Here is a 19,875-nt window from a genome sequence, read left to right on the forward strand (position 1 = left end):
TGCCAGTGTTTGCGCCTCTAAATAGATCTAGAAGTATGGGGAGTCTGCTGACACACTCTCCTCCATCGCCTTTTCTAAGCAGAGAGACAGACAGGAGGTTCTGAGCTGAGTTTGGGTGACCATTTATTCCCCTCTTCCTCCCAGAGGCTGAGCCCAGCTGTGGCCCCAAAGGAAGAGGAGAATCTGTTTCCCAGTTTCCACATTTTCTGTGAATTTGGAGTGGCACTCAGCCAGATTGATTCTGGGAAACCCTGAAACTTCTGGGAGGGAAAAGTTGAGATGAAAGAGGGTGGAAGGGGAGGAGCCAATGACAAAAACAACACTTCTTTTCACTTCCTCTTTTGGACTCCAGAACTTGTCTGTTCTCTGGGGTGGAATCTGTCAAGCCTCGAGAGAAGTCTGTGCCTGCTGTGCTGGGCTGTCAGAGCCAACCTGCTCGCTCCAGGAGGTGATGGGGATCCCCTCATTCCTAGCCCTCCCTGCTGCCAGGAGTGACCGAGCTGACTGCACATCCTGCCATCCTTTGGGCCACATGCTACTGTGGACGGCTCTGCTATTCCTGGGTGAGGCAGGGTCCCCAGGAGGGGCAGTGGAGCAGGGGCAGAGGCAGGCATGCTTTTCTAACTCAGCTGCTGTCATCTCGGCTGGGGCTGGGCTTGGGCAAGGATGAGGGCTGGTGCGTGAAGCACGTCAGGAAAGTCAGGAGGGTGAAGGCAGGCTGATGAAAATCAGATTCTGACAACCTTGCTGGCCTTGGCAAATTATGAAATTGGCAGAGTCCTTTTTTTTAAAATTAGTTAATTTATTTATTTTTGGCTGAGTTGGATCTTTCGTGCTGCACGCGGGCTTTCTCTAGTTGCAGTGAGCAGGGGCGACTCTTTGTTGCGGTGTGTGGGCTTCTCATTGTGGTGGCTTCTCTTGTTGCGGAGCACAGGCTCTAGGCACGCGGGTTCAGTAGTTGTGGCGCATGGGCTTCAGTAGTTGTAGCTCGCGGGCTCCAGAGCGCAGGCTCAGTAGTTGTGGCACACGGGCTTAGTTGCTCCGCGGCATGTGGGATCTTCCTGGATCAGGGCTCAAACCCGTGTCCCCTGCACTGGCAGGTGGATCCTTAACCACTGCACCACCAGGGAAGCCCAGCAGAGTTCATTTTTTTTTAAGTCTTTTGCCCAGTTTCACTGGGCACCCAGGTCCCTGGTGCTCTGCCACCCTCCAGAGCGGAGCCAGCTGCGAGCAAAGTCTAGTGACCTAGACTTGAAGGACTAAGGAGTGGCCAAGGTGTTTACCTTCCTTAGAAATTGTGTTTCACTGGGACCGTATCTTAGGTGGGAGGGCTAATGCTGTCTTAGGCCAATGGGAGGTGGGGGGGAACACTTTGTGCTTGGGGGCAGTGGCTGTTCTCTGTGCTCCTGAAACCACTTCAGGCAGCAGAAGCCTATTCTCTTTATGTGAAAGGAGATTCCCCTGGGAAAAAGCACAGGAGGGTGTGGGTTATCCAGGGGATGGGGATCAGAGAATACATAAGCCAGGCAATTCTAGAATCAGTTGTGGGACCAGAGGAATCATGCATGTCTCTTTCCACTGCACAAACATGGGGATACGTCCTGTCACCGATCAAATAGAAAGACAGGATCTTAGGCTGCAACTGAGCGCTCCTTTCTGACCATGTTCTCAGCTGTGAGCTCGGGACCAGGGACTGATAGTGCTGGTGGGTGGAAGTCTAGGGAAGACCAAGTAGGGGAGCCTTATTGCCAGGAATGTCTCCCCAAGCTCAATTTCTAGAGTATCTACCCTCAAATCTGCTTCAGTATGGTCCCAGAGGACATGCAGCCACTTTCCAAGTTATGTACTATGATCGATAGTAAAATCCGTTCAGCTCTGGGAGCCTTGGCCCTCAATGCTGGATGATACTGGGACAGGAGGTGGAGGTGAGGAAGAGAGAGTATCTGGGACAGGAGGTGGAGGAGAGGAAGAGAGAGTATCCTCCCATGAGCAGGATGAAATGGATTGAAGCAGAATAGCATGAAAAAGGAGCACTGAACTACCTCACTTTTCGTATGGAGAAGCTCAGGCCTGGAGTAGTGGCATGCTTCCCTACCTCTGCTATAGTGATACCAATGTGATGCCTAGACAGGATTCCTGGGAGAGACTTTTGGAAATTTTATCCATTTGCCCTTTTGCTAAGTCACAAAGATTGACTCCATCTTTTCCATTCTCATCTGGGCAGCCATATTTAGGTCTTCATTGCTCAGTAACTCAATTTTTACACCACGTTCTGATCCAGTCTTGACTGTCCTGTCTCCTGTTCTCCGAATCCATGCTACACACTGAGGCCATGACTTCTTCAACTACAGCTATGGCTGAGTCACTGTACTTCATAAATGCCTTCAGTGCTGCTCCATTGCCTACTTTATAAAGCTCCAATTCTACACTTTTTTTTTTTTTTTTTTTTTTTTTTGCGATACGCGGGCCTCTCACTGTTGTGGCCTCTCCCGTTGTGGAGCACAGGCTCCAGACGTGCAGGCTCAGCAGCCATGGCTCACGGGCCCAGCAGCTCCGCGGCATGTGGGATCTTCCCGGACGGGGGCACGAACCCGTGTCCCCTGCATTGGCAGGCGGACTCTCACCCACTGCGCCACCAGGGAAGCCGTCCAATTCTACTCTTAAAAGTAGATTTTCATCTAGAGCCAGGCAGTGTGTACACATATTCTCTGCTTTCCAGGATTCCACAAACTGCCTTGTTTAAAAATTAAATAAATGCTATGTGCAGGCTCTGTTCTAGGACTTGGAGATTTATCACTGAACAAGAGAGACAGCCTTCCTGACCTAAAGCACAAGGTCTTTGCCTCCCTCACAGTGACAGTATTATACTGTGTATGAACATATTTAGTATTCACTAATATTTGTTGAATGAATAAATGGAAGGTGCCTTCTCTCTACTTTTCTCATCTCTTACTTGTTTCTTCTCTTCCTCCTCCTCTTAGTCCTGCTTCCTTACCCATTCCCTGCACTGCCACATTGTCACCCCTGCACACTCTGCTTTTCAGCTATCACTTCTGTGTCAATAATTTCCAAACCTATTTTTCTTGTTTGTGTCAAGTACAATTTCATATTTCCACCTGCCGGTTGGAGACCTCCAAATTGATTTGTCAGCTCAGAAACAAAACACATTCAAAATCCAACTCTCATCTTCCCCTCACAAATGTTCTTCTCCTCCTAACATTTATATTTGTGTGAGCACAACTAATGTTTTTCCTAGTCACCCATTTACAAGACCCTCATATCTCTTCAAGTGCCATGTTCTCTCTCCCTCTTAAATTTCTCTCATGCCCGTGTCCTCATCTTTACGTTCTATTGTCAACGCAATTCTGGGCTCTCTTATCTCCCACCTAGATGGACTCAATGAATGATTTCCAGAGCATTGGCAAATAAAATTAATATGGCCACTGCCCTCTTTGAGCTTACATTCTACTGAGGGATATAAACAGTAAATAAAGGAACACAAATGCATAAATATGAATTGGAAAATGGCTATGAATCTGTAAACAGGATACTCTGATAAGAAAACTTGTTGCGCGGGACATGAGAGAACAGCCTACGTTAACAGGATGATATGGCAAGAATTTTCTGAGGAAGTGTCTTTTTTTTTTTTTTTTTTTTGCGGTATACGGGCCTCTCACTCTTGTGGCCTCTCCCGTTGCGGAGCATGGGCTCCGGACACACAGGCTCAGCAGCCATGGCTCACGGGCCCAGCCGCTCCGTGGCATGTGGGATCTTCCCGGACCGGGGCACGAACCCGCGTCCCCTGCATCGGCAAGCAGACCCTCAACCACTGCACCACCAGGGAAGGGAAGGGAAGCCCTGAGGAAGTGTCTTTTAAGCTAGGACCTGAAACATGATAAGGATTAAGCCATTTGAAGATACAGAGAAAGCAGGTTTAGAGTATAGAGATCAGCATACAGAAAAGCCCCAAGTTTGAAGAATGTGAAGAGGTCTGGTGTTATTGGAGCTCAGTGAGTAGGGGAAGTGTGGCTCAAGATGAGGCTGGAGAGGTGAGCAGGGCTTGTGTCAGGTGTGGCCTTGTACATATTTACATTTTATTTTTAGAGCAAAGGAAGAGCACTGAAGGCATGTAAGCAGAAGAGTGATATTATCTGATCTGTTATTTTTAAAATAACTCTAGCTTCTCTGTGGGGAATGTATTGTCGGGGGAACAAAATAAGGGAAGAGATAAATTAGGAGATGGGAGAAAGCTGCTGGTGACCTAAAATAGTGTGGACATGGACTGAAGCTGTCGTATTCAAGAACTAACTGGAAGCAGGATGATCATGGCTTGACTGGTGCAAGGGCTGATGGGGTTTGGGAGAGAGAGAGGAATAAAAGAGGACTTACAGTTTTCAGGCACGAGTACCTGGGCAGATGGTGAAGATATACACTTATATGGGGGAACCTGGGAGAGAAATAGAATTGTGTCCACTTGATTTGACATTGAGATCATTGGTGATTTTGACAAGAAAAGTTTTAGTGGACTGGTGAGGGCAGAGTTCAAATTGCAGAGAATGAAACAGTGATTGGAAAGAGAAGAGATGACGACAGCCTTTGTAGAAAAAGAATTGAGAAATCAGGCTGGGAAAGGGAGCAGAAAAATAATTTTGGAATTATATGTGGTGTCAAGTGAGATTTTTTCCTTTCAGTGAAAGATCCTGGAATATATTTATGTTGATAGGAAAGGTCCAGCTGAGAAGGAGAAATGGGTGAGGCAGAGGAGAAAGGGAATAACAGAGAGAGGAAAGTCCTTGAGCGGGTGAAAGGGAATGTGACCTAGGATAGAGACTGAGCACAGATAGGAGGAGAGATATCCCCAGTGAAAACCAAGAAAGGAAGATGGATAGAGATGCAATAGGTTAGGAGATTTAGTTGCGGGAAGATGTGAGACCTCCTGTCTAACTGCGTTTGTTTTCTCTGTGAAGGATAAAGGAAGGCATCATCTTTGAGTGAGATGGGACTGGAGGCAGAGGACTGGAAAATTTGAGGAGTGAGGAAAAAATGATTGTCCCTACCAAGAGCCACAGAGCAAACGTACTAGAGAAAAGTGTCAGAACGGCAGTTTAGTGGCCCTTTGAGTATGGAGACAGTAGATTTACAGAGATACCAACCTGCCTGCTTATGTGGTAATTTCATTAATACACAGCTGAAGAAGTAAAGGCATGGACAACCCATGTGGAACGTAATGCAGACAGAGACTGGCAAGAGAGTCAAGGGGATTTGCAAGGAGGTGATTATTTATAATGATGAATCATCATATCTAATGAGAAAGTAGGCTGATCTTTGCTTTCTCCCTTACAGCTCCTGTTGCTGGGAAACCTGGTAAGTGTTCACCACATCCTCTCCCTCCCCCAGCTACTCTCTCTCTCTGCTCCCTTCACTGTCTCTGGAGGTGCTCTGGATGCACCAGCAACCCAGGACTGAGGTAGAACCAGGTGAGAGTAATTTCTCCCACAAGATGCCCTGGCCCCTTCTCCTTCCTCCTTCCCTTCCTCCCAGGGAAGCCAGGAATGGGCAGCCACGGGGCACAGCCTTTCTGTTTCTGTTCCGGTGAGACCTCACAGATTCTGTCACACAAGATAACTGTCTTCTATCTCAGTTGCCTTCCTCTCTCCAAACTAAATCATGAACCCAGGCCATTTTAGTTTCAGCCACATGCAAAATCACATGATTTGCTTAGGTTAACCCCATGGGTTGATAAATCCTCTACTTTGCACGTATCTGAAGGCTTCAGGGCCTGTTCCCTTGGACACAAATAGGAGATACCACTGGCTGCAGCTTGGTGGGATGAACACTGCTGGGCACAGCTTTCTCTGCACCACTAACCTCTCCACCTCCCAGGACTGGTTGTGGGATGGGGCTCTACCTGGGCCACTGAACGCAGGGCTCCCTAGACTGGCCTGCCAGCCTTTCTCCTCTTTCTTATTCTTCTGAGGCCACAGAGGCTCCTCTGTGCTTGGGTGTCAGGACAGGTCTATTCTAAAGGATAAAGAATGGGGACTTCACTGGTGGTCCAGTGGTAAAGAATCTGCCTTACAATGCTAGGGGACGCAGGTTCGATCCCTGGTCAGGGAAATAAGATTCCCACATGCTGTAGGGCAACTAAGCCCACACAACTAGAGCCCACGGGCCACAAACTACAGAGCCCACATGTCCTGTTGCCTGCATGCCACAACTAGAGAAGAGAGAAGGCCACACGCCATAACTAGAAAGAAGCCAGTGCACCACAACGAAAGATCCCACACTGCAACAAATATCCCTCATGCCACAACTAAGACCTGACACAGCCAAAAATATAAAAAAATAATAAATATATCATTTTTTTGGTTCTGACTTCTTCCATTCTTTTTTTAAAAGATGTATTTATTACTTTTTATTTAGAAATAAATACATCTTAAGGAAAAAAGAAACTAATAAGAAGCTGCTGTATAAAAAAATAAATAAAATTATAAAATTCAAAAAAAACACGCTGTAAGGGTATATTGTACAACAGAATATAGCCAATATGTTATAAAAACTATAAATGGAGTATAACCTTTAAAAATTGTGAATCACTTTATTGTATACCTGTAACTTATATAATATTGCACAGCAACGATACGAATAAAAATTTTTATTTCAAAGAAAAACAGAAAGATGGAAGAAGTCAGAACAGAAACGTGGTGTCTGACTCTCAGCCTGGCACCTCCACCAGATGTCCCCATTTGTCTTCTTGCAGCTGTGCAGAGAGTTTATCCACTAGTGTCCGAATGCCTCAGCTTACAGGGGAGGAAAGTGATTCCCCTAAGGATGTGTGTGTAGTATATGTGTGTGTATGTGTGTGTTTGCTTGCCCCCTCTCCCATTCCCCTACCTCTTATCCTCTCCCCTGGGGAGTAAGCAAGCTCCCTGAGAGAACCTGGGTTCCTGGGGGCCCCTATTTGGGCTGCATGAGTGGGAGGAGCTGCCTTTGGTTGCACAACAGTTCTGGGTTGGGTTCCTCTCTTGATGTCTCCAGCATGGCCACAGTTTTCCATCATCTGAGATTTGGGGTCTGCTTAGACCCTTGGGGTCCCTTTCCTCATGCTGCCGTCTCTCTCTGGCCCTCAGCAGGTCTCCCGAAGGCTGTGGTGAACATTCAGCCTGCGTGGATCAATGTGCTCAAGGAGGATTACGTGACGCTGATGTGTCAGGGGACCAACGTGTATGAAGGCAACCTCACCCTGTGGTTCCATAATGGGAGCTGCATCCAGAGCCAGAACCAGTCCAGCTATAGCTTTAAGGCCAGCAGCAATGACAGCGGGGACTACAGGTGCCAGAGAGAGCAGACCAGCCTCAGCGACCCTGTGCATCTGGATGTGATTTCCGGTCAGTGGAGGAAGGCCTGGGAGAGTCTGGGAGAACAAGGATAGAAGAAATCTGTTACATGGCAGAAGTTTTTTGGAAAGGGGAATTGCCTGCTTACTGGGAAGCATGGCTGTGAGTTGTTTGAAGGGGTTTTTGTCCACTCATTTCTCTTTTCACGCACCCCATTGCTTAGTATGTGTGGTGAGGTGGAAGAGATTTCTCAGAATATGTTGGGCTGTGTTGTCTCGGTGCTGACTGAGCAAGAAGGTGACAAGGCCACTGACAGTCAGCTGGGTATGAGAGAAGCAGAAGGAAATCCCTAATTCATAGAAATCCTTTCATTTTTATGGCAGAGTCAAGTGCAGAGACAGACCACAACTGAATCCTAGCCCTGGAAATTAAAGCCATGTAAACATGATGATTTCATTTACCTTTGAGCTTCAGTTTCCTCATCAGCTCAGTGGAGATACTACTGCTGTCAGGTTCTATTCCCTATCAGGTTCTGGTGAGAATCAGCATTTCCCTGCCCCCGTGCCCTCTGTGCAACTTGAGGTGAAAGTTGTGTCTTAACCACCTTTTATATCCAGCCCCAGGCACGGGACACGGCTTAATAGATGTTTGCTGAACAGATCAATGATCCTCCAAAGCTCCTGGCAAGAAAACATTCTCCATAGAGAAAAGCTGCAGTGTGATTATGATGAATATTGTCATTGCTATTCTTCACTTAGTCCCCTTCCCTCACCCAACTCTCAGATTCTCCTCGAAGGTATCTAGGCCCGGTGGGCCTGCAGCTCCAGGCCTGCAATCTCTACCCTCTGTGCTCAGCAGGAAAAGACAGTCCTGGAGGGAAGCTCCAGAGGCCTGGCAGGGCCTCAACCTCAGTGCTCCTGCCTCGATAGGAAGGGGTGGAGCTGAGGGATCCCTCCCCCGAGACTGAGCAAGTTCCCACCCGACCAGCAGGTGCGTTGACAAGGAACCCTGGCACATGAGGTGGACACCACCCTGAAGGACCTAGGTGAGGAGCTAGATGTGAAGGCCTGGCGCCAGAGCACCAGCCTTGGGGACCCTGAAACACTATCATGGAGACTAGAGTCAACAGAACGCCGACTGCACCACTGGGAGTCCCTACTCAGGTGGTAGCGCTCGTTCCCAGACAGCTCAGTGCCACGGTATGAACAGCAGGCAGAGCAGGCACTGCAGGGGCAGCTCCGTGGGCCTCAGTATCTCCACCAGTTCGTGTCCAGCAGCAGCTCAGCAGGCCCAGCTGCATAGCCTGGCTGCTATCTAGTGGCCACAACTGCTGGCAGCCAGCAGGCCAGCTCCCCCAAACACCAGCACAACGCAGCAGCTGAGCACCACCCAGGCCTCAGTCAATCTGGCCACAACATCAGCCTCCCAACTCACCAGCCAATCCCGGAGTGAACTCTCCCAGTGTTACCACTTTGACCCAATGTGTGCTACTGGGGAACACCACCTCCTCCCCCTCAACCTGTCCCAGGCCCAGATGTATCTAAGACCACAGCTGGGAAACCTATTCCAGGTAAAGCAGACCTTGGCCCAGAATGTGCCTCTAGCTTCTCAACTCATCCTTTTGCCTATCAGGGCAGTGGCAGTACTCCAGCAGGAGGGGCTGTCTGCTCAGGCTGCTGGAGTCCATGTAGATGCAGTTTAGGTAAAGACCTTGGCACTGAGGAACAACAGGCTCAGCCCAAAGCTCCACCCAGAAAGCTATTCCCATGTTTAGCCTCCCCCAGGCCTCTAGCCAGGCCCTAGCTGTGGCTCAGGCTCCCTCTAGGGCCTCAGGCCAGTTCTTTAGCCTTAGTCCAGCTGGTGGGGCAGTGGGAAGAGCATTCGAAGGTACATGGGTCCAGGCGGAAGTGGCCACCCACCTGGGCCTTTGGGTCAGTGGCCCTCCTCAGGAATAGGTGGTGCTTGGAGCTCTCCCAGGAAAGGCACAGGAGTGGTGGAGCCCTTGCCTGCATCCCCAACAGTGACTGATCCAGGGCAGCTAGTGCAGTGGCCAAGAAGACAGAAGCAGGTGGGAGTGGTCAGCAAGACAGGACAGCTGCGCCTGCTCCCAGCCAGACCCTTACTAGCTCAGTCACCACACACAGATCCAGCCCCATTCACTGATTTAGCAACAGCAACAGATCCAGCTCTTGGAGAAACAGGTGGCGATGTGGCAGCAGATTGTTATCTACCACTGGCGACAGCTCCAGCACCATCAGCTCCGGTGCCCTCCCCACAGCTACACCCCTCCAGCTGGTCCAGCAGCAGCCACAAGCCTCACTGCCCCTCAGCCACCACAGTCCAGGTCCCTGTTGTCTTCTGCATGCAGTCCGTGCACCTGCCGGGCAAACCCAGATGCTGGCTGTCAAACGCAAGGAGGAGGGCGATGACGTCTCCACGTTGGGTTCCGTGCTCCTGCCAGGGCTTCTCCAGTAGCAGAGAGCCCCAAGGCCACGGAGGAGGAGAGCAGGCTTGGAGAAGAAGCTGAACTAGTGACCAGTGGGAATGCTAATTCACCAAGCAGTGAATTAGCAGCCGTGGCCCCTGCCCATCAGCACCTCCTCCTACACTAGCCATGATGTCCAGATAAATGGTGACTCAAACAAACCCCCACAAGCCATTGTGAAGCCCCAGATGCTCACCCACATGATTGAGGGCTTTGGTATCCAGGACGGAGCAGAACCTGTCCCAGTGTGCTGTTCTCCATTACTGAAAAGCCACTACAGACTGGCCTCCCGACAGGGCTGAATGAAAATCAGTCAGGTGGCCCCTGGGGAGGGGAGAGCCCATCTGCTGAGTAGTCAAGAAGACGAATCTCCTGAAGTTCCAGCACTGTGGGAAGTACAGTCTGTGACTCCAAGAGTTTCTGCTCCATGACTTGTACTAAAAGGTACAGTGTGAACTGTAGCTGCCAGTTCTGGTTGAAGAGGAGAAACATGAAAAAGTTTCAGGAAGCCCACTATGGCTTGTGTTCACCAGTGTGGACGCTGCTGCAGCTCCTCTGCCATCACCCATGCTAAGATCCAGGGCAAGTGCTACAGGGGTCAGGAGGACTCTAGGTGGGGTTCAGAGAATTCCAGTCATGGTAAAGAACTCTCTCCAATGTCCCTGGGCCTTTATCGGTGAGAGATGGACATGGGGAATGTGACCCAGGGAACCTCCATACAGCTGTGCCTACACCAGGATTCATTGCATCAACCCTGTGTTCCTGTCCAGTAATCTTAGCCACTGGGGTGCAGAGGAGGTGTATGAGTTTATTGCTTCTCTACAAGGCTTCCAGGAGATTGCAGAGGAGTTTTGTTCCCAGGAGATGGATGGAAAGGCCCTTTTTTGACCTAAAGATCACCTCGTGAGTGCCGTGAACATGAAGCTCGGCCCTGCCCTCATGATCTGCACCAAGAAATTGTCCTCGGGGAGACCTAAGGTGGCCCTCTTGCACAAACCAGCCTAAGGCTGCCCCTTCCACTGTCCAGGTTACAACCTGGTACCAGTAGAGACTTTGCTGAGAAGCAAGTGCCGTTCTAATGATGTGCACCTGCAGTAGAGGGGATTCCCCAGACAGGGAGGAGAAGTGCGGGAATTGGTTGCTGGTGCTACATGGAAGCAGCTTTGACATTTTCTCTGGGTTCTACTTCATTTAAAAAAATCTTCACAATTCTCAGCATTCCCACCTACCCCAATCCAACCTTTATAAAAGAGGCAGTCTAGGGCTTCCCTGGTGGCGCAGTGGTTGAGAGTCCGCCTGCCGATGCAGGGGACACGGGTTCGTGCCCCGGTCCGGGAAGATCCCACATGCCGCGGAGCGGCTGGGCCCGTGAGTCATGGCCACTGAGCCTGCGCATCCGGAGCCTGTGCTCCACAATGGGAGAGGCCGCAACAGTGAGAGGCCCGCGTACCGCAAAAAAAAAAAAGAGGCAGTCTAGGGAACCAGGACTGCTCACCTAATCCTGGAGTGGAATCTCTAGTCAGGGCCTGAGTTCCTCAAGAGGAGGAATACACAGGATGGGAGGAAATGGGTGGAACGCAGTGGTGGCTCCCCAGTGGGAGAGGTGGGGTGTTCTGGCTTGTGTGACCCAAGTCGCAAGATCTGGTGCTCCCCACCTTCCCTCTGGATTGTCCCACTGTAGCCATGGCCCAGAGTTTTCTCTTCGTTGTCACTCCCTCCCTCAGTATTGAACATTTTCTCCTGCATTTGTGGCAGGCTCAGCGGCCAGTGTAGAGCCTTTTTTGGCATCACTCCGATCTGCTGAAGGGGCTAATAATCGTGGTGACTAGCACACGTGTGGCTGTTGTCATTTCTTTCTCATGTCCCGGCTCCCTTCCAACGTATCTATTGTTTTCTACCCTTTCTTTCCAATTCCAACTCTACTCTGTCCTATAGCTTTAGGAAAAAGGAATGCGTGGGCTGAGGTCAGATTATAAGTACCCACCTTAGCCTCTATTCCCTATATGACAAAGAAATTAAATATCTTTTTCCTCAGTAAAAGGATGAAAATCGGGGGAAAAAAGTACACAGCAGGCTAATGGCCCACCCGTGTCACTGCTGCCAAAGTCCCCGCTGAAGTGAAATTCCATATTTACTAACATGCACCAAATAAACTAATATTTGTTAGATGTCCGTGACTTTCCCCAAAGACACTTGACTCTGCTGTGTCCCCCTCACATGTTGTCTCCTATGTCACACTGGGTCTTTCCCTCCCTCCCTCCCTCCCTCAGGGAAGGGACTGTACTCCTGGGTCTCCTGTATCCTTCCTGCAGAAAGAGGCCTGTTGGGCAGGACAGAAACAGGAAGACAAGCATATCCTGAGCACCTACTATGTGCCAGTGACTACTGTAGATAGCTAATGGTATTATTGTGACTCTTTTCACATACAAGGAAATGGAGGCCCAGAAGAGTTAAATTATTTGCCCAAGATCACAGAGCTCATACATGATGGAGCAAGAATTACAGACCAGGGGTGTCTGATTCCAGACTTAAGCTCTTCCCTCCACACACAGGGGCCCACCAGTAAGGATGGTCTGGGTTTCGGATTTGAGTCAAGACCTCCTGGGTCCTGTGGTCCCTTTGTGTCTTTCAGACTGGCTGCTGCTCCAGACCCCCAGCCTCGTGTTCCAGGAAGGGAAGCCCATCGTGCTGAGGTGCCACAGCTGGAAAAACAGCCCTCTGCATAAGGTCATATTCTTCCAGAATGGAAAATCCAAGACGTTTTCCCATCTGCGTTCCACCTTCTCTATCCCACAAGCAAACCTCAGTCACAGTGGCGAGTACCACTGCACGGGATTTATCGGGCAGACAATGCACTCATCACAGCCTGTGACCATCACTGTCCAAGGTGGGAACTCTGTGAAGATGAAAGGAGGGGAGAGGAGGGGTTAGACAATTAGGGGTAAGGTCACATGGACCTACAGGGAGATCTGAGAAATGCCCTAGCAGCAAACCTGGGCTCTGGAGCAAAGGGCAGGGGCATGGCACCTTGCTAAGTACTGGCCAGAGCTTGGAGCCCTCAGCTTCCAGGTGATAGGTGACAAGGCTGTTGTTCCACTTTGAAATGTAGGCCCCATCACACCAAGCCCAGCAGCGGAACAGAGCTCTCTCATTGGTGCAGAAGCTCTAAGCGCCTGGACATTCCTAAGAGCTGAGATTTTTCCTAATTTCTTCTCATGTCTCATGATATGTCCATTCACTCTCAAAGGCATCGCATGTCCTTGTCAGTTCAAGGCCGTGCTGGGTACAGTGGTGGAGGCGTCAGGTCCACCCTCTCTGCCATCCCCGAGGGCTAAGAGGAACCCTTCCCTCTGCCTTACACACTCAACAGCGTGCCTTCATTTGATTAGCAGAGAAACGTGGGTATGGGAGAGGCACAAGCCCAGTTCCAGAAATCCTGTGCTGGTGAGGTTGAGGGGGGAAGTGAGTGTTGCGTTGGAGCAGGGACAGGGACGGGTACTGCCTGTTCTGACGCCTGTGTTCCCCAGGGTCCAGCTCGAGCAACTCCTTGTCGGTGACCATAGCGGTGGCTGTAGTTGCTTGGATTGCTGCAGTGGCTATTGCTGGTGCCATAGTAGCCTGGTTCTACCTCAGGCGAAAGCAGATTTCAGGTTTGTGCCTCCCCTTGGTCTTGTTATCAGTTCCTACTTACTCAAGGCCCTAACCCCAAACATTGCTAGAACCCTTATCTTTGGGCTAGAGAATCCTTAGCATTCAAATATAGTCCCATATTTTATTCATTCGTTCATTTAACAGGCCTGAACAAACTTGCTTATGTGTCAAGCACTGTGATAGACTCTGTGGATTATGCCAGGATAAAGAAGTTCAGTCTCTGCCCTCAGGGAGTTCATAATATTGTGGGGAAGACTGAAATGCAAATAGATCAGTATACTTAGAGGGGATAAGATCAGTATTAGAGAATGCAAAGGCTGTGATGGGGGACAGAAGAGCTGGCGCAACCCAGCATGGGCCGGGGCAGTGAGAGAAGGCTTCACAGGAATGCAGTGTTGTGTCCTGACTGAAGCACACCTGGTGGGGCCAGACTGCCTGAGTTTAAATCCCAGCCCCTCAGCTCACCAGCTGGATAACGTTGGATGAGTTAGGTATGCAATACTTTGAGAAGATGGAGTTGGTGTATTAATTCAAGAATATGCAGGTCATGACCTGCTGAAAGGGGAGGCACAAGCCACCCACATGGGCTTGGCAGCTCCCTCAGCATCTGATTTCACTTCCCAGATTGGGGAAGTGAAAACCCCGGGGTCAGTTTGATTGAAAGTACAGTTTTGGTACACTCACACAAAGGAAGTCGAGTCACAAGACTTGCTGCTCACAGATCCCAGAAATGGGAAAGGGGGTGGCAGTCCTCTGTGCCCGGTCACGGGTGAGCAGGAGAGAGCAGTGTAGCAAGCAGCTATTACTTATAAGGTGATTGGGGTGGAGGACACTATTTTGCGGGCTTAACGCTAAGTGGTTATTTTCAAAGGTGCCCCAGGAAAAGCAAAGCGAGAACTTACGGCGGGAATCCTGAACTCGAGTCCTTATCTCAAATGTTCCGATTCTGGGTGTAAGCAGGTTATCATACTGTAAAATGCCTAGGCAGCAACTCAGGAAAACAAAGTTGTTTTTTTCAGGAAAATACAAGTTGTTTTCTCATCACATTCACCTTCTCTGTGCCTCAGTTTCTTCATCTGAAAAATGAGGCCACGAATAGAACCTACCTCCCAGGGTTATGAGGGTGAATGAGTCGGCAGCTAGCAGACAGCAAACAGTCACATAGTGTGAGTTGTTATCGTTATGGAGGAGGTGATGTTTGAGGGTAGCAGTTAACCAGGCAAGGAGGACTAGAAGAGCATTCGAGGCATGGGGGCCAAGACATGGAAATGAGAAGCATTGTGGCTAGGATGGGGATCATGGAAGAGTAAGGAGGTTGCTGTAGGCAGTTTGATGCCACTGAAGCCATAAATTACGAGGCAGAATAAAAGGAGAGATGAAGCAGGGCAGAAGGTTGTATTCCAGGTCACAGAATCCACGTAGGCTACCTTTGAAGAACTAAGCTGTATTCCAAAGGGGTTGGCAAGAGCACAGGAGGGCAGTAACCACGTCTCCTTGTTCTGCGCTGCCCCCCCTCCGCCCCCCGCCAGCACCTAGCACATGCTTGCCACGCAGCAAGATGGTCAACAAACATTTGTTCACTGACTGATCAGCTGAAGAACTTCAACTCTTGGAAAGCAGCCTCCTTCCCCCATAGTACTAACGTAAAAAAGCCGAGAGAAGGGAAGGTGCCATACAAGTCTAATCAGCAAATGGTCACGATTCATAACACTGAAAAGCTAGCTTGCTGGTGAGAGAAAGCGCTAAAGATATCCAGATACAGAGAAAGTAAAAGGGAAAAAAGACTCAGAGCCATTGACAAAGAGAAAATAATACTGCTAATACCTCACAAAGCACTTTGCAGTTGGTTCATAGCCAAGACCTCAGTTACTGATGTTAAGTAAATGTAGAGATTCAGGGAGAGATACCGAGAGGGAGAAAGAGGTGTTTTTTAAAAGGCAGAGCAAGCTTAAGAAAGATGCAATAGAATGGCCTTTCTGACAGTCCCAGGAGTCCCTGCTGTTAACCTAGCCAACTTACATCTCTCTAGACCAGCCCTTTTACAGGCTAGGGCAGTCCCTGGGCAGTGGGGAGGAGAGGAGGCGTCTGTGTGGGAGAAGGGTGTGTGTTGTTTCTAACCCAATCTTGCCTCTGGTTGTCCTTGGTCCTGAAGACTCAGGTCCTACCCCATGATCCTACTAACCTCCTATGTGCCCCTCCTAGCTCTCCCAGGAACCCCTGAGCACAGGGAAATGGGAGAGACCCTCCCTGAGGAACCAGGTGAGTGCAGCTCCCCCTCTGGGGGCTCAATGACACCCTGCCTTCTGCATCAAGAAGCTGCTTGTGTGAGTTCTGCTGGGAGCACAGGAGAGGGAGGGGGCAGTGGGAGGAGGGCAGGGGCTCAAATCTCTTGGTCAGTTCTGAGACTAACTCCTGGGCCTAAAGAGGACCTCACTGGAGACAAGGAGAAGATGAACACCTGTCCTAGATAGAGAGGCGAGGGCCTTGTCCGAGTTTCTGGGGCCAGACTGCTGGGGATTTTTCCAGAGCAGGACATCAGAGATACTTAGGTCTTTCTGTGGAGCTTTGGAAGAGCTGGCAGAAGACTGGGGTTAGACGCTGTAAGACTAAGGCAAATAGAATTAAGGGGATAAAATTCTAGAGGAAAGGGGAACGAGCCCTAAGGAATAAAACCTAGATTTGCTGCAGAGTCTGTCTCTGTGGAATGATTGGGTAAGGGTAACAGGGCTCACCTCTTAGTGGAACATTAAGAGGAGATTTTGGCCTGAGAAAGTTCTGGGGTACTACGTGCATTAGTGGGCTTTACTCTGTGGACAAAGCTTGGTTCTAATGCCCACTCGTGTAGGCTTATTAAAATGCAGGCCTGGCTCTAGCTCTGTCACTATCATAAAATGGAATCTTGAGTGTCATTCCCCTTCTTGGGGCTTAGCCACCTCATTGAGGAGATGAGTGGGTTGGCCTGGGTGATCTCTAAGCCCTTCCAGGCCTGACATTCTGAGAGTCAGTGACCATCCAAACCCTGGCCCAAGTGGGAATGTGTTAAAGGAGCAGTAATATTCCAGGCGACTTCCTGACTGCAGTTAAAACCAGAGCACGAAGGGAACTGGAACTTTCTCTGGGGACTCCCAGACAGCAGAAACGGACAGGAAAAAGAAGCCCTCGAGGACTCCACCTCAGATGGCTGGAGTATGACTCAGAGCAGAGCCAACAGGTTTGAGAGCTTGAGCAAAATGGCACAGCTGTCCGGCTGCACTTTGAGCAAGGCCCCTATGTCCTGTGGCCAGGCCAAATGGGGATATGGACCAGAGTCTTCACCAGGGCCAAACTGCTGTAGAAAAAGTGCAAACACAAGTGGATTAGCCATTTTGATGTTTGCTTCTATCTACACTGGCATAAATATATTTCACAAGGCATTTATTTCACAGGAAGGCATTGGGGCTGATGGTTTCCCAAAAGGCACGGCTAAGTTGCCGGGATGGTTGAGGGATGCATTAGAAGGAGAATTCAGGACGTGGTTTGTTCCAGAAGTTGGAGCATGGCACACAGGGACTCATTGTGTCCTGGAGATGAATGAAGACACTAGATGCATTGTCTCAGACTCCCTCCCCACTTCCTGAGGAATGCTGCTTTGCAGTTACTGAGGCTGCTTTTCGCACTGGCAAAGTGAGTTTATTGGCAAAAACATGAGGACATTTGGATGTGTTTTAGATATTTACCAGGGAGAGTGCTGGCTGGGTTGCTTGCTTCCTTCTTTCCTTCCCTCCAGCCTCCCTTGCTCACTCTCACTCTCATGCTTTCTTTCTTTATGAGATCAGGGAGTGTCAGATTCTTCAAAGTTCCAACAAAGATATACTACATCTGGCCAATGTGGAAAGGCCACCATCTGTGGCTGGCAAAAATCTGGATTACTTCACTCTAATACTCAACACCCCCATCTCCTCCCCAGTATATCTCAGATCCCCAGGGGATGAAGCTTTTGGCCTGAAGGCCTGAGTTGGGGTTCAGTGGTCCTCGCCTCAAGCCTGGTCTGGGCCTCAAGCAGCAGCGCAGGTAGGCAGTGGCCCCACTGATCTCTGTTCTTTTTGCCCACAGCCAATCTCACTGATGCTGAAGAGGCTGCAAAAATGGAGGTGAGCCATCCCAGCCACCTGCTTTTCCTTCTCCTTCTCCCCTGCCACTTCTTCTGTTGCCTTCATTCTTGTGACCTCTCTGTGGATCCCCATTGCTCCTTTCTGCTTTCTCTAGGCTGAGAATACAGTCACCTATTCACTTCTCTCGTATCCGGAAGTTGCAGAGGAAGAAACAGAGTCGTCGGATTACCAGAACCACATTTAGTTTTCATTGTCTTGCCTGGGACTTGGGGAAGAGAATCAGAGAGGCCAAGATCTGGTGTCTTCTGTCCTGAATTCCTCTGAAGGAGGAGAAGAGGATGCTGTAGTTCTAAAGGAGAATGACTCTTCCAGAGTTATCTATGTGAATCCTGAAGCTCCCTGTTTTGAAAGCCACAGACGATATGGTCTCAAATAACTGACTGCTGATTTCTTCTGTGCTTCAGCACTTCTCGCCATCAGGACTCTTCTGTTAAACATCCACAAAGCCAGTGAAAATTACCTTTATTAAGAGATTGTAGAAACATGAGAAATGCTTATGTTACAGGTTACATGAGAAAAATTAGATAAATATGTATGATTTCAAAAATGTTGAGATAGACTAACATATGCCAATATATTAAAAGTGATTGTTTCAGGGTGGTGGAATTATTGGTGCTTTTCATTTTCTCTGTTAATTTTTCTGTACAGATCATATATTACTTTTATAATAAAATACTACACTAACAACATTACCTTTTAAACGCTGTACCGGTTGGAGTGTAGACTGATTTGGGGTCTGTTTCTTTTCAATGGTAAGAATCTTGGGAAGGTAGTAATGGGTAGGAAGTGAGGGAGAGAAAAGATTTGGAGTGTAGGACGAGTACCCCTCTTCTAAAAACTGAATATCCGTCTTCCAATGAATTTGTGTTCTTGTTTTCATGTCTTCTTCCCCTTCCTCCCATGACAAATAAACACCAGTTCTCAGGAAGCCAAACTTCAGATGAGTCCTCAGTGGAGACTGCTGACTCTGCCCTGCTCTCCTCCTATTATAGTTAACAGAAGGATGTGAACTTCTCAGAGAAGTTCCCGGTAGGTTAGAAACGTGACTGAAAGCTTCGTTGGGAGTTTGGTTGGTGCCCTTGGAGAGGGCTCCTTTTCTTGGGACTCTAAGAGCTTCACTGTGCAACATTCTTGCAATCAGGATTTAGCAGCTTCCTTTGTTGGGCAGTTTCCATAGCTTTCTATAATACTCACATACTGTATTTATACTCACATATTGTTATAATAATAAGGAATAGTAATTGCAGTTACTGGGTTATTGAGGGGCTTACTTTATGCCAAACTACATGCTTTAGAATTAGAGCATTTAAGAGTATTAGCCATTCATAGTTCTTCTTTTGCGATTTTCTTGTTCACATACTCATGCCCATTTTTATAGTAACAATGTATGTCCCTTTATTTATACATTACATGGTAGCAACTTATTTATATGTAAATTATTTTACTCTGCTAATTTTTAAAATAAAATTAAAATACAGATAAGCAAAAAAGATAATTAAGATTACCTATAAATTCACAAATCACAAACAATCAATGCTAAGTGTTCTTTTTCGGTTTTAATATTTTTTTATTGAAGTATAGTTGATTTACAATATTGTGTTAATTTCTGCTGTACAGCAAAGTGATTCTGTTATACGTATATATACATTCTTTTTTTAATATTTTTTCCCTTATGGTTTATCATAGGATATTGAATATCGGTCTCTGTGCTATACAGTAGGACCTTGTTGTTTATCCATTCTGTATATAAAAGCTTGCATCTAATGCTAAGGTTTAAAAGATGTCAATCCACATTCCTGTCTATAGCAATATGTATAAACACATGGATCACATTAGATTTTTACATATAGGCAAAAACTCATACTCACTGTGAGCATGAAAACTCAAATAATACAGAAATATAAAGAGGAAAATTGAGAGTTCCATTTTGTCTTTGCCCCCCATCCCCATTCTGTTCTCCCTTCTGTGGGTAACCACTATCGAACATTTGGAGTATATATATATTTTTGATATGCATCTAATACATATTTATAGTTTTTTAAGGCCATAAATGGGATCACACTTTACATATGCTTATGCATTTGGTTTATTTTGATTAATAGTTTATTATGGAGCTCTTCCATGGAAGTATTTTTTTAAGGTTTATATAGTATTCTATAGAACAAATTCTGTGCCATATTTTATTTAACCAACATTTTAAATATTAGCACTTTTTCATTGTTATACACAATACTTCAATGACCAACATTCT

At 48.1% G+C, this 19,875-nt stretch overlaps 1 protein-coding gene and 1 pseudogene across 4 annotated transcripts; both read left to right on the forward strand.

Annotated features, from left to right (window-relative positions):
* Positions 1-248: 248 nt before the first annotated feature.
* Positions 249-18,558, forward strand: FCGR2B (Fc gamma receptor IIb). Of its 3 annotated transcripts, none has more exons than XM_082614209.1 (8): positions 249-563; positions 5,344-5,364; positions 7,131-7,388; positions 12,455-12,709; positions 13,350-13,472; positions 15,676-15,732; positions 17,566-17,603; positions 17,719-18,558. In XM_082614209.1, the coding sequence occupies exons 1-8, from the start codon at positions 308-310 to the stop codon at positions 17,806-17,808; spliced, it is 1,098 nt and encodes a 365-aa protein (XP_082470335.1). In that variant the 5' UTR covers positions 249-307; the 3' UTR covers positions 17,809-18,558. The 3 variants fall into 3 exon arrangements, with proteins under 3 accessions (XP_082470335.1, XP_082470336.1, XP_082470337.1); XM_082614210.1 differs by having other exon boundaries at positions 7,134-7,388; XM_082614211.1 differs by lacking the exon at positions 15,676-15,732.
* On the forward strand, positions 7,562-10,710 carry LOC309800860 (polyhomeotic-like protein 1; annotated as a pseudogene). Its single transcript has 2 exons — positions 7,562-7,661; positions 8,521-10,710. The product of its transcript is annotated as a polyhomeotic-like protein 1 (transcript).
* Positions 18,559-19,875: the final 1,317 nt, after the last annotated feature.

The sequence above is a fragment of the Mesoplodon mirus genome (assembly GCF_964341445.2).
Source record: "Mesoplodon mirus genome assembly, chromosome: 3".
In the NCBI taxonomy this organism is placed as follows: domain Eukaryota; kingdom Metazoa; phylum Chordata; class Mammalia; order Artiodactyla; family Ziphiidae; genus Mesoplodon; species Mesoplodon mirus.

Coding starts and splice junctions, on each gene's coding strand:
- FCGR2B (XM_082614209.1), top strand. CDS start 308: ATGACAAAAACAACACTTCTTTTCACTTCCTCTTTTGGACTCCAGAAC. Junction 564..5,343: donor GACGGCTCTGCTATTCCTGG/GTGAGGCAGGGT, acceptor TCTCCCTTACAG/CTCCTGTTGCTGGGAAACCT. Junction 5,365..7,130: donor TCCTGTTGCTGGGAAACCTG/GTAAGTGTTCAC, acceptor TCTGGCCCTCAG/CAGGTCTCCCGAAGGCTGTG.